A 16,973-nucleotide genomic window follows, 5' to 3' on the forward strand; every position below is an offset into this window, starting at 1 on the left:
CATGTGTGGAAGCACAGAACTCGTCAAAACCGGGTAAGGACCGCGGGCGGGCGGGCGCGCCCTTCGCCGTTCCCGGAAGTTACTTACTTCCGGGTTCGCCGACCAACCGGTTCGCAGGGACCGCCGCGAACCGGTTGAAACCCACCCCTGCCACACACACTTTCTCTTAGTCCTTATTTATGAGAGCAGTGAAGCACAGGTGTTTCACAGGGTGACTATGGGTCAGCTACTCCTTCACAGCCCAGCCTGTTTTGTAGGGTTATTTCTTCTAGGGAAAAAGCGGTGAGAAAGCTATATAATAGCTGAATGAAAGGCAGGATGTAAATCTCACACATTAATATTATATGAATATACAACTGCATACTTATTATTTAGCTTTATGAACTCACATATGTAGGTAAGACGTTATGCTGGAAATCCGATTTGGAAATCTAAAATTGAAAACTTACTTTATTGTTTACTTTAGTTATCCTGGCATATTGCTGATAAAATTCCTCCCAGCGGCCGGTGAGATCCCACAGGGTGGGTCTCCTTCAGATGCCATCAGCCAGACAGTGTCGGCTGGCGGCTCCCCGGAGGAGGGCCTTCTCTGTGGCTGCTCCGGCCCTTTGGAACAAGCTACCCCCAGAAATCCGGACCTTACCCACTCTCATGGCCTTCAGGAAAGCTGTTAAAACCTGGCTATTCCGGCAGGCCTGGGGCTGTTGACCTCATTGTTGAGGTCCAGCCCCAATCGTAACGAATGTATGCGTGTTGATTTTAACCTGTTTTTATTTTTGTTCTTGTTTTCATTTTTTATTATTTCTTTTTTTCCTTCCCAGAGTCCTCTGGGATTGGGCGTCCTATAAATCGTACAAATAAATAAAATAAATAAATAAATAAAATAAAACTTTAATAGATTTTGGGGTAATAAAACATAATAGGTCTGTCTTTTTGCTAAACAATCTGTAGACTATCTGATTGGAAATACTGACTATGTCCAGCCTAAAACCAGCGTCCTATTGAGGGACTAATCAAATAACATAGCTACATCTGGCTTTGACATACTTTAAAATCCTATTTATAAAAGTAGCTTTCTGGGCAGATTTTAGAAAATTATCCTATCCTTTGTCATACAGCCTCAAGTCCATTGCTATAATAAGAAAATGTGTGTAATACAATCAAACCTCTATTTCCCTCCTAAGCACATGAGATTGCCAGAACCCATCCATGAAGAAGATGCATTCCAAAGATGCATTCCTGTTTCTTAACAGGAAAGAAATCTGAGCTTCTTTCGCATCTCTCTTCTGAGGTCTTTTGCATTATCAATTAACTGTCTTCCTCCTCCTCCTCCTCCTCCTCCTCCTCCTCCTCCTCCTCCTCCTCCTCCTCCTCCTCCTCCTCCTCCTCCTCCTCCTCCTATCTGCTTGCACTGCCTTCCTTTGCTTTTTATCTCTGGATCCTTGACTATGCTTAGTTTTTCCATAACAAACTTAACGAAAATTAAGCTTTGCTTAATTTGGTTAACTAAAGAAATATTGCCTTTCTCTGGTTTAGTAGCAATGGAAGAATAATGGCCATTTCGTTGATGTTGGGGGAAATAATACTAACTTGAAACAGCCAGGAAATTGTATTCTTGGAGTGGAGCTGCCCTGTCCATCTTCATTCTTAAGCGGAATCCAGATACATTACAATAATTCAATTCATTCCAACCTACAATCAATCCGTGATATTACTTTTATCACAGTGTTAATTGATTTGTTGATAGTACTGATATCTGTATTCCACAGTAACTAATATGGGGAAACCACACAAATTCTGCATCCACAAGAAGATCCCAACTGTATTATTAAAGTAGAATATTTTGTGCTATGTGAATATTTATATAAATATTTATATTTATATTTGAAACTATGACACCTTGATCTGGATGTATGTCACATTTGCCATTCAGAATACCTTAGGATAGTGGCCCTTTTAGCAATAGCAATAGCAGTTAGACTTATATACCGCTTCATAGGGCTTTCAGCCCTCTCTAAGCGGTTTACAGAGACAGCATATCGCCCCCAACAACAATCCGGGTCCTCATTTTACCCACCTCGGAAGGATGGAAGGCTGAGTCAACCTTGAGCCGGTGAGATTTGAACCGCTGAACTGCAGATAGTAGTCAGCTGAAGTGGCCTGCAGTACTGCACTCTAACCACTGCGCCACCTCGGCTCTTTTATATTGTAGTGTCAAAGATACACAGATTGAGGTTATCAATAATCTCAATACACAGATTATCCTCTTATGAGGATAAGAGAAAGTTGGTTCTGATTGGTCCTTTCAATGGACTAGGCTAGTTTTCAAAATATATGGTAAGAGAGTGACTTTGCGTTCTTATCTTTCCAGTTGCTTTACAATGAGCTAGGCAATTATTCTCAAGGTTTCTTCCATCTCATCTTTTTCTCCCTTTTTCATTTTACTTTCTAAATCAGAATCTTCCTGCATTATTTTTTTAGTGGAGTATAGTGATGTTAATTAAACCCCGCATGTTTTCTGGGGAATCCTAGCTCCAAACATGATACATATTCTTTTCTTCTTCTTGAATGCTGCCTCCTCATGGGGGTAAGGTGGGGTGGGGTGTAACCACGATGCTACTTTGTCCTTTTATGGTCATATACTTGTTTTCAACCAGGGTGATTTTTCATAGCCCAGTGGTTTCCCATTTCCTTCTCAATCGCCGTTGCCTTATTGTGGTGGTATATTTCATCCCTGCTGTTGTATAAACTACAACAGCTGTTGCCGACTGCGTACATTAACTTGTAGTTGCTACTGATAGAATAGTATGCTTATTTATTTGTGGTGTTACTTACTAGATCACAACACTATGGTTGTGAAATGGCCGCCACCGGTTCACACAAAGTGGTGTGGACCGGCGCGAACCGGCTGGATACCACCTCTGCTCCATAGATGGGATCAAGTTTGTGTCTTTATTTCTCAATGATTATCTTGCTTCCCTCTGGCTAAGCCATGATTAGATGGGCATTTCTTTCCAGCCACCCTTTTCAGTTATAAGCCACTGACTAGGGTTATCATGGAGCAATTACACCGGAGACAGTGATCTATGTACATTTCAAAATTATGAGATTGTGTCTCACCCATTTTTCTTCTTAAGGATTCTTCCACGACCATGGGAACTGAAAAGATAGATTCTGAAATGGATGTAATAGAATTGAAATTGCCGGCTAAATTTGTATTCATTTATTGTGTTTTTTTTTAAATATTTTTTTTATTTTTATTACCTAAACAACACATACACACAACAATAAAAAAAAAACCATCATCACATATAGCATGTCGTTTGGTTACAGGTGTTTTAACATTTATCATTCTTATAGATTTATTATTTCATTTAATAGGTTATAATATACAGTTTGGGTTGCTTTGTTTACCATCCCTTCCTCCTGTTATAACACCACCTTATTTTCCCTTTCTTTTCACCCTCCCCTCTCTTCTCTACTTTCTTCCTTCCTCCTCTCCTTTCCCTTCTTCCTGTACCTTTCTCCTACTCCTGCTCTTCCTCTTCCCCTTCCTACCCTCTCTCCTTCCTTTTCTCTCCCTTCCATCCTCCTTTCCTTTCCCTTTCCTTTCTCCCTCCCTCCCTTCTCTACATTCCTCCTTCCTCCTCTCCTTGCCCTTCCTTCTTCCCATACCTTTCTCCTACTCCTGCTCTTCCTCTTCCCCTTCCTACCCTCTCTCCTCCTCTTTCTCTCCTTTCCATCCTCCTCTCCTTACCTCTTTCTTTCCACCCTCTCTCCCTTCTCTACTTTCTTCCCTCCTCCTCTCCTTCCCCTTCCTTCTTCCCTTACCTCTTCCTCTTTCCCTTCCTACCCTCTCTCCTTCCTTTTCTCTCCCTTCCATCCTCCTTTCCTTTCCCTTTCCTTTCTCCCTCCCTCCCTTCTCTATATTCCTCCTTCCTTCTCTCCTTCCCCTTCCTTCTTCCCATACCTTTCTCCTACTCCTGCTCTTCCTCTTCCCCTTTCTACCCTCTCTCCTTACCTCTTTCTTCTTTCCCCCGTCTTCCTTTCATTCTCTCCTCCTCTCTCCCTTTTTTTTTCTATTGTTGTTGGTGTGTCTATTTTAAATCTCAGTTTATGTTTCCTTGGGATGGTATTTCCGCCAACCCAGACATAATTTAGTATCATTTCTTATTCCCTTACCTTTGCTAATCTATCCTAACTATATTCCCCCCCCACACACACACACTTTGTATCTCTCTGTTGTATGTATACTTATATATTTAATACACACAACAATAAAAAAAACATCATCACATACAGCATGTCGTTTGGTTACAGGTGTTTTAACATCCATATTCTCGAATAATATTTACCATCTCAGATTTTGCATCTAGTATAACTAAATACCTCACTTTCATTGTACAGTATATGTTCAGTTACAATTAGTATTATTTTTTTCCAGTAAATCGTGATTCTTGATTATCTATTTGATAACAGTATACCTTTGAGCCAAGGTGGCGCAGTGGTTAAATGCAGCACTGCAGGCTACTGCTAGATCAGCAGTTCAGCGGTTCAAATCCCACCGGCTCAGGGTTGACTCAGCCTTCCATCCTTCCGAGGTGGGTAAAATGAGGACCCAGATTGTTGGGGGCAATATGCTGACTCTCTGTAAACCGCTTAGAGAAGGCTGAAGGCCCTATGAAGCGGTATATAAGTCTACTGCTATTGCTATTGGTATTGCTTTATATAATCCCATGTAATAGGGAAAAAAATTCATTTATTGTTCATACCATGTTTAGTACATATCGGGTGCTTTACAATTTCTGCAATTTTTTTATTATGCAGGAGGAAGCAGAAACTTTTCCAGTTGATTAAAAACTGCGCACAACGAGAAGTGAAATCCCAAAGACATAAATTGTCTTTTGATACTGATTTTATTTTTTGTATTTATTTTGCAGGTGTTTCTCAAGGTCTGATCACCTTGCCCTCCATATGAAGAGGCACATCTAAATAATAGGGAACATCCAATGTGACCCGGATGCAGTTAAACCATAGCGTCATGGGGAGAAGGGTGGAACCCAATTGCCTGTCTCTTGCTACCTTGCAGAAGAAGAGAATTTGATCACATGTAAACTTCTATACACACAATACGCACTGGATGCTGTCATGCTCTCAGCAGTACATTAATCTGTTTCCGACGCCTTGCCCACCTGAAAGGCAGAAGACATGTGATTAGGAGAAGGGATGCAGGGGGAGTCTTTTAAGACACAGTTGCTTACAGCACTTGAGAACTTGAAAATCTTTGCTCCTGTTTATTGCCAATGGAAATCAAAGTCAGACGGAAGAGATGGATTCCTTGCAGGTGAAACAGCATAGAAGCCACATATATGTAACTCGCTTCTTGGTGCAACCTGACTGGGGAGGTGGTGCGGGGGTGGGGGGGGGAAACCTATTTTGGACTTGCATATTTGTAGCACTAACTTTTCTTTTTGAGATAATTTTGGAAGGAAAACGAATGACCTAGAAAAACCAAATTCCAGTTTGGTAGCCAAAACTTTACCCTCTTGGTTTCCTTTCTGCCGATTTTGTTTCAAGGCACCCTTAACGTACAACGGTTCATCAAGATTCCTCAAGAACCTCTTGATCTGCTCCGTTTTCCTTTTTTTCATAGAACTGAGCTGTCAAGATCTGTTTAAGTCAATACCAATGGCCTTAATTGGCAGTACACTCTGCAGCGATCCTAGGATACACCTACCACTTTTCTTGCTTCACCTCTTGTGGATTGGTCAAGGAGATAGAGATATAGATATATATAGAGAGAGAGAGAAAGAGAGATACTGTTTTGTTCCTTTAATTTTGGTATTTGGTTATTGCACATCATGTGTACAGAGGAACTGTGAAAACTGATGATACGATTGCATAACGGTTGACAAGCGAAATCCCCGAGCAAGATCACAGTATATCTCTTTGGAGGCATCACCATATTGCCATAGTTCAGACTTCCTGTTTAATTACCTAATGAAAACTTGAAAGGAAGCTTATTTGAAGCTTTGAAGCTTTTCTCCCAAGTTTCTGAGAACTTATTTACACACCTGGATATCTGTCTTGGATTCTCTCACTCAGGCATGACTTCAGGTTTCCCTTCTGCACCGTGGGGGAGCATGCTTGTGACAACTCACAAAATAATTGGTTAGCAATTCTGGTTTGTTTGTTCTTGCTAGCCCTTTTACCTGGTGAAATATGTGGTGACATAATATGTGTGTGTGTGCCTGGCCACCCGCAAAAGAAATATTTTGGGGTTAAGCAGATCCATAGAATACTTGCAATCATGTAAGTTGGGAGTGGAAAAGGGAGAACCTCTTGCTTTTAATATTAGTCTCCTACACGTTTTCTTCTTTAAAAAAGGAAACTGCCTATCTAGATTCTCCTTTCCCATTTTATTAAGGTGGTGTGAGTCCCACTTGTCCACAGTTGAATAAAAAGGATTGGCTTTTTGGTCAGCACGGACTTCTTTCCAAACAACTAATTTAAACAAAAATAAAAATAGATGCATGGGTTCACTTCAAGCAATGGTTGTAACTATTTAATGAACAATGGAGGCATCAGGCTCATTCTTGGCTCTTGTAGATAGTTCGATGGTTGTGGTCCAATTAGATTTTTTTCCTGTACTTTACTTACACACACACGCACACACACACACACACCCTTCCTCTATATATGCATAATGTTTATTTTTAGCTAGTTGGAGCTGGCACTATTCCAAAGACTGCCTTTTCAAACTATCTCTCATGCAGGTAAAGAGGTAGTGACTCAGAATGGCTGTGTACAAGTTAACTTGGGACCATCCCTGCAGGATGTGCTGAGAAACGGAATGGCCTGTAACTCTCTCGGTTGCTACTCTTCCACTCACTAAACTAGCTCACTGCCCTTACTTTGGACTGTTTTTGACTTGTTGACTGTTCACTAATTTTCCTAATTCACGTTTAGGATGTAAAAAACATTAAAATAACTTTTTTATATCTTCAAATATATACATGGAAGTACAGACACTGACTCATAACACTTAGACGGTTTTCTTTCCATCTCTAATTTCGTTCAGCTGTTGAGGTTCCAAACAGTTCCCTCCTTGGGCTCAGAATCCCTGCGTATACTGTGACTATCAGCAACCATTTATATTGCAAATAAACAAAAGATTAGCCCTTAACGATGGGACGAGATATGGACCAAAATCCTGAATGCTCTTTACAGAGGCAATTAACATTAGAATTTAAGAATAAGGGTAAGATCTTAAGTTTTATTCCAAAGATTTGTGGTGAAGAAATCTTGGAGCATTGTTTGCTGACAATCTTATAGTTCTCTTAACTCTGTTTGCATCTTTTGTGTTTGCGGAGGTGTTCACTGGGAATTTGAGAACTCTGTAACTTGGTATTGTAATATTATGTGACAGTTTTAGAATATCAGAGAAGAGAGAAGACTGAACATCTAGACAACGTTAGCTGAAAAATCTCTACTGTCAAGATTTTTTGTTCTCTTATAGAGTTTTACATAATGTGCATGCATGTATACGTATGTGTGTGTGTGTATATAGATGTGCGTATGTATATATATCTGTGTGTGTATGTATGTGTATATATGCTGTCTCTCTCTCTCTCACACACACACACACAGAAATATATATGTATCTGTCATGGCATAGTCCTTAAGTAATATCCATAGCCTAAAATATTCAGTTCTGTTGTATCTAGAATGGAATTTGAGACTATGAGGGTTAGGCATAAATTTAAAATATGTTTGCTTTCTTAAATAATCTGAAGAGATGTGAATGGGAAGTCAGAGAAACCAAAAGGAACTGTGTTCATCTATCTTATTGATCTTAGAAAATTTTCTGTTAACAGGACTTGAAATAATCTGAGGAACAAAAAAGCTTGTTCCTCTTCTCACTCTTCAAGGTAGATTTGAGGGTATAGGGACTTGGGAGTAAGCCAACTAAATCACACAGGGCCTCTTCCTGAGTAAATGTGAAAGGAGCTACTCTCTCAGCCTGTGAGATGATGAACCAGCAAGAGATGTTGATCCATAGCGGATGCATAAGGTTGCTATTTTTCCACTATAGATTATACGGCTAATAGCTGGCCAGCAGCACCAAATAAATAATCAGAAGCCTATAACTTTGTACAGCAAATCAATCATAGCTTAGCCATCTGCCTTTGCCCCTAGTTTGCAATGTTTGTCTGTTAAGGTTGTTAGCACTTGTCAGTGGGAGTCTCTTACTTCCCAGGGAACCACCCCATCCACTGGCAGCGATAGGATCTGACTGCAATCCTAATCATACTGATACTCTCACAGGCATGGGAGGGAGGCAGGCAGGCAGGAGGCACGATTCTGAATTATGAGCCTTGGGAAATGCAAACGCAAATGGCAATTTGTTCTTGAGATTTTCTTATCAAAAGAAAACCATGGTTGAGCCATACCAAAAATGATTTTTAGTGGGCTCCGTGTCTCTATTGCAAATTCAACAGGAATTGAGGGAGGAGAGAGTGCGTGTACATATGTCAAAGATCTAATTACATCATTTATCAGGCCTAATCTTGGCTTTTACCATCCTATAAAAGGATTTTATAGCATAGCAGTGATGGCAGGGTTCTACCACCCAGTCTTTATTAGCCAAAGGTGGCACAGTGGTTAAATGCAGCACTGCAGGCTACTTCAGCTGACTGCAGTTCAGCAGTTCAAATCTCACCGGCTCAGGGTTGACTCAGCCTTCCATCCTTCCGAGGTGGGTAAAATGAGGACCCGGATTGTTGTTGGGGGCGATGTGCTGACTCCGTAAACCGCTTAGAGAGGGCTGAAAGCCCTATGAAGCGGTATATAAGTCGAACTGCTATTGCTGATGCTAATGATCTCAAGGATAGGAAATGGCATGGCAAGAGAGGGAGTAACTTAATTTCCTAGTTTAACGTAAGGAAGTTTGGATAGGAAATACAGGCGAAAGCAGCATGCAACACGAGGCATTTCATTCAGGCAGCCTTGCCTTTCAGCAGTCTTGTTGCTTCAGCAACAGCAGTGAGCTGCATCCTGTTTTCAGTAGGCCAGTTTACAATACGCTCTGGAAAATTTGGAATCGGTTAATTGCGTGGCATACTCTATGTGCTAATTTGTACTACACATTTCTGGTAGACCCCAGGATAATTTGGTTCAAAAAAGAACTCTTGTTTTCTTTTAAACATTTAACAGAGGGCCATCTGTGTGTGTCTGTGTGTGTGTGTGTGGTGTGTGTGTGAGTGTATGTGTATTATGTATTAAGGATTTTGCCTTTCCTTGCTAAAATAAGATAGGGGCTATCTTCAGATAAATAGCAAGAGTTGACCCCTCCCCCCAAACCCCTTTCAGCAACAAGAATCTCTCTTTCTCAGTGGGGATACAGCAAATGCTTCATTTTTCTTTAAAGCCCTTGAACAATAGGAGGGAAAGTATCAAGAATGTATTAACTTGCTGTAATTTCAAAAGCACACTAAAATATTCTTGGATTTGAAAGTTAAAGTTGGTGTACTCATATTTTTTAAATTGAACTATGTTTATATATATATAAATATATTATTATTATTATTTTGTTGATTGGGCATAAGGCCGAATTGCAGGCGTACAACTCCCGGGTTCTGTGTGCTAAAATATCTGAATATATCTAAAATGTAATCCCATGTAGAGGAAGTGAAATCCATCTCTGCCTAATGTAGTAATCAACAATTTCTACTTCCGTCTCATTTGGTGAGGGACCTTACTACTGACAGTGAATTTTAAAAGAATGTTGGCTTATTTGGAACAATTTTGCTCGTGTGTATCTTTGTTGTATACCATGAGAAAACAGAATGAAAACTGGGGAAGAAAAGTGTTTACAAAAGTACCCTGAGTTTTAAGCCACATGGAGGGAAGTGACATTAAGTCTGTCTGTTTGTCTGTCTGTCTATTATCTATCTATCTATCTATCTATCTATCTATCTATCTATCTATCTATCTATCTATCTACCTACCTACCTACCTACCTACCTACCTACCTACCTACCTACCTACCTATCTATCTATCATCTAATCTAATCTATCTGCATCTCTATCATCTATCTATCTATCTATCTATCTATCTATCTATCTATCTATCTATCTATCTATCTATCTATCTATTTATCTATCATCTAATCTAATCTATCTGCATCTCTATCATCTATCTATCTATCTATCTATCTATCTATCATCTATCTATCTATCTATCTATCTATCTATCTATCTATCTATCTATCTATCTATCTATCTATCTATCTAGGCTGCAGTGTGCAAAAATCACCTATCAATATAACATACAATTTCTAACATACATGGACATCTTTTTTAAAAAAATTCCTGTGTGACAGATTATTACTTGGATAAATAAATCAGCATGGCTGACAGGTCTGTTTGGGAAGCCATTCCTGAAAGTAATATTTTTACACGCCTGTCACTTAATATTTTCCATTTATTTTATTACTATTCCTGTGGCTAATAAATGGTTCCCTGGAAGGCCATATGGTCAGGCCAGAATATATATCTGGCCCCAGTATATCCAGTATATTGTTATTCGTTGTTATTTGTATTTTATGCATTTTTGAACATTGTATCCGCTAATCCCTGATCACCAAAATTGTAGCACTGCTTTTAAGCACTTCATTTGTTACTGGCCCTTCATTACCCGATAGACATTGTATTATTTATTTATTATTATTTTTTAGTTTCACAGATATAGTGAAATTTGCGTGAAGTTGCTCTGTTCTAAGAAAAAACTAAACGGCACTTCAGTTATGCTAGCATGTATCATCAGCAAACGAACACTGTAAGTAAATACATGGTAAAGATGTCTTCAACAAATTGAGAGTACTATAATGGTATCCGTATTGAGAACAGTATTTTGTCCCAAGATTAACACTGTATAAAGAGAATATTTGAGGGATTTTTTTAAAAAAAACACAATAGAATATCACAAATACTGGCTGAGGAGAGAGACTTGGAGGGAGGGGATCACACAAGGTAACAGTAATTGTTTTCAGCCCACCCCGCTTCCTTGCCTTCTGTTGTTTTCTCTGCACCTTCCCTCTAAAAGTAGTGCTTCCAATGGGGATATACTTTCTCTCTGCTCATGTCTGGTTCCTTCAGGAGTCATCTGCACTTGGAGGAATTCTGCATCGGAGCTGGGATTATGCCTTTTGCATGGCTATCAATTCCATGGATGCAAGACACTTGGAGGGTAATAGGACATAGCTAGAAGCCTGAATGCACAAATGCTTGTAAGAAATGGTTATAACAAGTAAATAACTTTTCTGGGGATAGAATAGACCAGTGTTTCTCAACCTTGGCAACTTGAAGATGTCCGGACTTCAACTCCCAGAATTCCCCAGCCAGCGAATGCTGGCTGGGGAATTCGGGGAGTTGAAGTCCGGACATCTTCAAGTTGCCAAGGTTGAGAAACACTGGAATAGACAGTATTTCATTCCTGGTGAGGAGAAATACTGCCCCAAATCCAGAATCATGGACCTCACATGACCCTTATCAGATGCATAAGCTCTTCTGCTGATTATTGTGCGCAAACTTGATCAAGTGAACAATGCATATTTAGGGGTCTTGAGCAGATGCCCCTTTTTTTCCCACCCTGCCATGGGGTAGGTGAGAAAAATTGCAAATCAACAATCGGAACTCAAATCAGAATTTGAACTGGGGAGGAAAAATTGGAATCTCACCTCAATTCAAGGTTAGCCAAAGCTGAGCTTTGTTGCCAGTCTTCACAAGTCATTTGCCGCTTCCAAAGCAAGATTATCCTTGTGAAGTATATACTTTTGACAGGGAGGAAACATGAAGACTTGATGCATTGAACTAGGAGGCACTGAACCTGGGATCCCAGCAAAATAGAAGATTTGAGTACGTTTTGAAGAGGTCTTGCCTTCTAGGCGAGATGGGCTGCACACAAGTCAAACAAATAAAGAGGTTAGATATGTCTCGTGTGCATCCTTTCCAGAAGTAATTCTCAGGCCCAACTCCTTCCTAAATTTTATTGGGGAAGGGATGGGATTAGCAAGCAGCGATTGCATTAAGCCCGTGTCCCTCCCATCCCACAGTTCTGCCAAACAAACAAAATAAATTTGGATTCTAAGAAAGTTCAGGAAAAAATCCAAAGGAATAACAAAGCAGATAAGCTTGCCTTTGCCTCTTATTAGCTACAATGCTGATAAGATTCCCTCGTGATCAAGATTAGCCTCTGTTGCATCAGTCCAAAGATCCAGAGCCCCCATTTCCAGTCAGTTTTCCTGCTGTAGTTTATACTATTAAGGAGCTACTGAGTTTCATGGATTAGTGTTTCTTCCTTCACATGTAATGTGTTCAGTCTGCTGGGGCGCACATTCCATCGTACAGTTCGATCCCCCAAGCAGCTGATTCTACAGTGATTCTGCTCTTGACTTCAAGGCTGATTATATAAATGAGCAGCATTAATTAGCTCCAGAACTGGAATCCTTGCCATGAGGTTCCAGGAGCACGATGGGAGAAATTACTCCCTTGAAACAACCCCCTTTTAATCTTTCTAAAATTATATCAAGGGAAAAAGCATGTCGGAATTTATACAATGGGTACAATGAATATTGCTTAGGGAAGTAAAAGGATCGGTGTGTTTGTAACAGATTCACCGGATCCTTTTTTTTTTCATTCTAATTATATATCTATATATATAAAATCAAGTCATTCTTTTAAAACAATACCTGTGTAACCACCACCAACAACTCTTGAAGGACTTTCGTTTTGCACTACAGTTTTTCTTTTCACCAGATGTTTCTGCCAAGTGCATTTGGAGGAACCTTCAGCCTCGTTCTCTCAGGTATTTCTAGTACGGTGTTTCTCAACCTTGCTAACTTTAAGACGGGTGGACTTCAACTCCCAGAATCCCCCCTTGCTGTTTGGGGAATTCTGGGAGTTAAAGTCCACACATCTTAAAAGTCGCCAAAGTTGAAAAACACGGCTCTAGTATATCGCAGAAGTTCCCAAAACGGTAGCCCTCCATTCTCCCCTTTTTTGGTTGGCATTTTATTTTTTTTAAGCTTTTTATATATATATATAAATATATATATAAATATAAATATAAATATATGAATATATTACTTTGTCCATTTTTTTGGCTGTACAAAAGTCTTAAGATTTAAAAATATTATTTGTATTATATGATGGTGGTATGTTAATGTTACAAGATTATTAATGAAAAAAGAAGATTTATTTTTGTTACTGGTCTGTTTCATAATTCTTTTTTAAATTGGTATATTGTAAGATATCTATGCAAAAAAAAAAAAAAGTTATGTGACGCATTTTTATTTAAGAATGTAATATGTGTAATAAAAAGTAGAATGTGGTTTGGCCTGAAAATGGTTCAAAGCATCCTGGCTATTTTTGTTGAGGCATAGATGAAACTGTCTAATATAAAGACAAAAACAAGTTTGTATGTCTGTGCCAGTGGTGGGTTACGACTGGTAGGCCCCAGAACGGGCATAGCGGTGCCTCCCAGGAACACCGGGTACCGTTCTGGTACAGTGCTCCGGAGGGCCTGCCCGCCATCCTTACCTGAATTTGAGCTCTTTGGTGCTTCCGCGCATGAGCACAGAGTGTACGGTGCCTGCGCGATGCTCCGCCGAGCAGCTGGAGCACCACAGAGGCATCGCGGAGCATTGCAGATGGTAAGTGTGCTGCACGCATGTGCGTGTGCACTGTGCACATTCATGTGGTGGACGCCGTATCGGTTGCCCCGGGATCCAGAACGCACCACGGGTCTGTGCCAACTCATAACAAAGGGGAAGGAAAATTTTCTGAGTTGCATCCAATAGTTACCCCCACAAGTAAAAAGTCCCTCTGTTTACACCAGAGGAATCTAAGAGTAATACATGCTCCTCCATTTAAGCACATACTGTGGTGAAATCCCCTTCAGCTCAGACACCCCCACTATTACAGGAGGACCCTCAGTTTCCATAATCTGCACTGGAGAATATAGAATGCTGTAGCGTTTGGTTTTCTGCTACAGCAAAGCTCCTATTCTTCTTTATACTGATGGACTTATAATGTAGAAGGAAAGGGAAAAGACCTTATAAATAAATAAAGTTCCAAGCACAAAATAGATTGGCCTTCTGAAAAGTTTTAATGGTTTACAGTAAACCATGTTTAGCTTCTCTCAGAATTCTTGGATTCCTTCTTTAGGTAGCAATAGCGATAGCAGTTAGACTTATATACCGCTTCATAGGGCTTTCAGCCCTCTCTAAGTGGTTTACAGAGTCAGCATATGGCCCCCAACAACAATCCGGCTCCTCATTTTAACCACCTCGGAAGGATGGAAGGCTGAGTCAACCTTGAGCCGGTGAGATTAGAACCGCTGAACTGCAGATAACAATAGCAATAGCAATAGCAGTTAGACTTATATACCGCTTCATAGGGCTTTCAGCCCTCTCTAAGCGGTTTACAGAGTCAGCATATTTCCCCCAACAACAATCCGGGTCCTCATTTTACCCACCTCGGAAGGATGGAAGGCTGAGTCAACCTTGAGCCAGTGAGATTAGAACCGCTGAACTGCAGATAACAATAGCAATAGCAATAGCAGTCAGACTTATATACCGCTTCATAGGGCTTTCAGCCCCCTCTAAGCGGTTTACAGAGTCAGCATATTGCCCCCAACAACAATCCGGGTCCTCATTTTACCCACCTCGGAAGGATGGAAGGCTGAGTCAACCTTGAGCCAGTGAGATTAGAACCGCTGAACTGCAGATAACAATAGCAATAGCAATAGCAGTCAGACTTATATACCGCTTCATAGGGCTTTCAGCCCCCTCTAAGCGGTTTACAGAGTCAGCATATTGCCCCCAACAACAATCCGGGTCCTCATTTTACCCACCTCGGAAGGATGGAAGGCTGAGTCAACCTTTGAGCCGGTGAGATTTGAACCACAGAACTGCAGTCAGCTGAAGTAGCCTGCAGTGCTGCATTTAACCACTGCGCCACCTCGGTTTAGGTTTAGGTTTATTAGATTTATATGCCACCCTTCTCTCAAGGACTTTGAGGAACGTAACAGATTTACTTCAGATACTGATTTAGTTGAAAGCATCCATGAATGTACGACACCTTTTCTCACACTTCTTTGGAATTTTATTGATAAAAAAACCGTCATTCTTGAATAGAAGAGTTTAATTTGGACAGCACTTATGGTTGTACAAAGACACATATTGTACACATACAGTATATGAAAGGAATTGTTTCAGGGTTTTGCTTAGCCCTTTCTGAAATCGGGCATGTTTCTTGGCAGACCAAGACAGCTTGACAAAACTTTTGCAAAAAGTTCCCCAAAGCAAGAAATATGGGCAACACCGTGTCCTCTGCAAGGCGAAGTGAAATAGTTGATCAACGTGTCTGATCTGCTTTTACTATCTAACCAGCCCTTCCCTTCTGACAGAACTGTCCTCTGCTCTTCGTGGTTTCTTCTGTTCAGTTTTAAGGGAAAAGTTTCTGTGGCATGTATTCAGTGACATAGATATCTGCTGTTTTCAAGGTTTCATCCCACTCTGGATTTCATTAATAGGCCTGTTCTGGGGAGTGGGTTCCTATATAGCAGTTAGACTTATATACCGCTTCATAGGGCTTTCAGCCCTCTCAAAGCGGTTTACAGAGTCAGCATATCTCCCCCCACAGTCTGGGTCCTCATTTTACCCACCTCGGAAGGATGGAAGGCTGAGTCAACCTTGAGCCGGTGAGATTAGAACCGCTGAACTGCAGATAGCAGTCAGCTGAAGTGGCCTGCAGTACTGCACTCTAGCCACTGCGCCACCTCGGCTCTCTATCTGTGGGAGAGATGAATTGCACCACTTACTCCCTGAAAATCCACCACACTGTGTGCTTTACAAGGCCACTCACTGTTTTTAGAGCCAGTTTTAGGAAAGTGTTTTTCCAGAAATGTACTTAATGCATCTTGCTTTCAAATTGTGGTGTTGGAGAAGACACTTGAGAGTCCCTTGGACTGCAAGGAGATCAAGTCAGTCGATCAATCCTAAAGGGAATCCACCCTGATTGTTCTTTGGAAGGACAGGTACTGAAGCTGAAGCTCAAATAGTTTGGACACCAAATGAGGACTAGTTGGAAAAGACTCTGATGTTGGGAAAGATTGAAGGCAAAAGGAGAAGGGGGTGGCAGAGATGAGATGGTTGGGTAGTGTCATTGATACAGTGGATATGAGTTTGAGCAAGCTCTGGGGGGGGGCAGTAGAGGACATGGACGCTTGGTGTGTTGTTCTCCATGGGGTTGCAAAGAACCAAGCATAACTTAGCAACTGAATGAATCTTAAGGCATCTAATTTGAGTTACAGTTTGTGGGAGAAGCTCTAGGCTCATTGATCGTTGAAAAGCTACACGTATGATAGAGCTATAGATCTTTATTAAATCCACTATACACCCTCCTGTAGCTGCTAAGACTGCTTCTCTTAATGGAATCTTATTCTAACTATGTTGGAGGAGAGGAGGAGGCAATAATTCAGGGAGCAATGTAGCTGTGCATAGAAAGAAATAGCTTACTCTGGTGAAAGAATAGAAGTTAATGCTTTGAAAACAAGTCTCACGCTTCATCCTGTAGTGTAGCTTAACAGCAATACTTGCTTTATTCCATGTTATTGTTGCTTGAGAAGGTTTTTTTGCTTGCTATGTGGAGGTGGGTTCCTACCAGTTCGCACCTATTTGGTAGAACCGGTTCATCAAATCTACCGGTTAGAAGAGGTTCCACCAGTGGACCCGGAAAGCAGGCCACACCTACAGAAGAGGGTCTGCTTCATAGGGCTTTCAGCCCCCTCTAAGCGGTTTACAGAGTCAGCATATTGCCCCCAACAACAATCCGGGTCCTCATTTTACCCACCTCGGAAGGATGGAAGGCTGAGTCAACCTTGAGCCAGTGAGATTAGAACCGCTGAA

General features: G+C 40.8%; 1 protein-coding gene across 2 annotated transcripts in view; it reads left to right on the plus strand.

The window, feature by feature from the left end:
* Window positions 1-6,385, plus strand: part of KLF7 (KLF transcription factor 7) — an 85,647-nt gene extending 79,262 nt beyond the window's left edge. For both annotated transcript variants that reach the window (XM_087706759.1, XM_087706750.1), the window contains one exon: window positions 4,941-6,385. In XM_087706759.1, coding sequence (XP_087562885.1) covers window positions 4,941-4,978 — 38 coding nt within the window. In that variant the 3' untranslated portion in view covers window positions 4,979-6,385. The remainder of the gene's footprint in view (window positions 1-4,940) is intronic.
* The last annotated feature ends 10,588 nt before the right edge of the window (window positions 6,386-16,973 follow it).

The sequence above is a fragment of the Thamnophis sirtalis genome, unplaced genomic scaffold (genome assembly GCF_051295495.1).
Source record: "Thamnophis sirtalis isolate CommonGarterSnake01/CBP01778 unplaced genomic scaffold, rThaSir2_p1.2 scaffold_1, whole genome shotgun sequence".
Classification (NCBI taxonomy): Eukaryota; Metazoa; Chordata; class Lepidosauria; order Squamata; family Natricidae; genus Thamnophis; species Thamnophis sirtalis.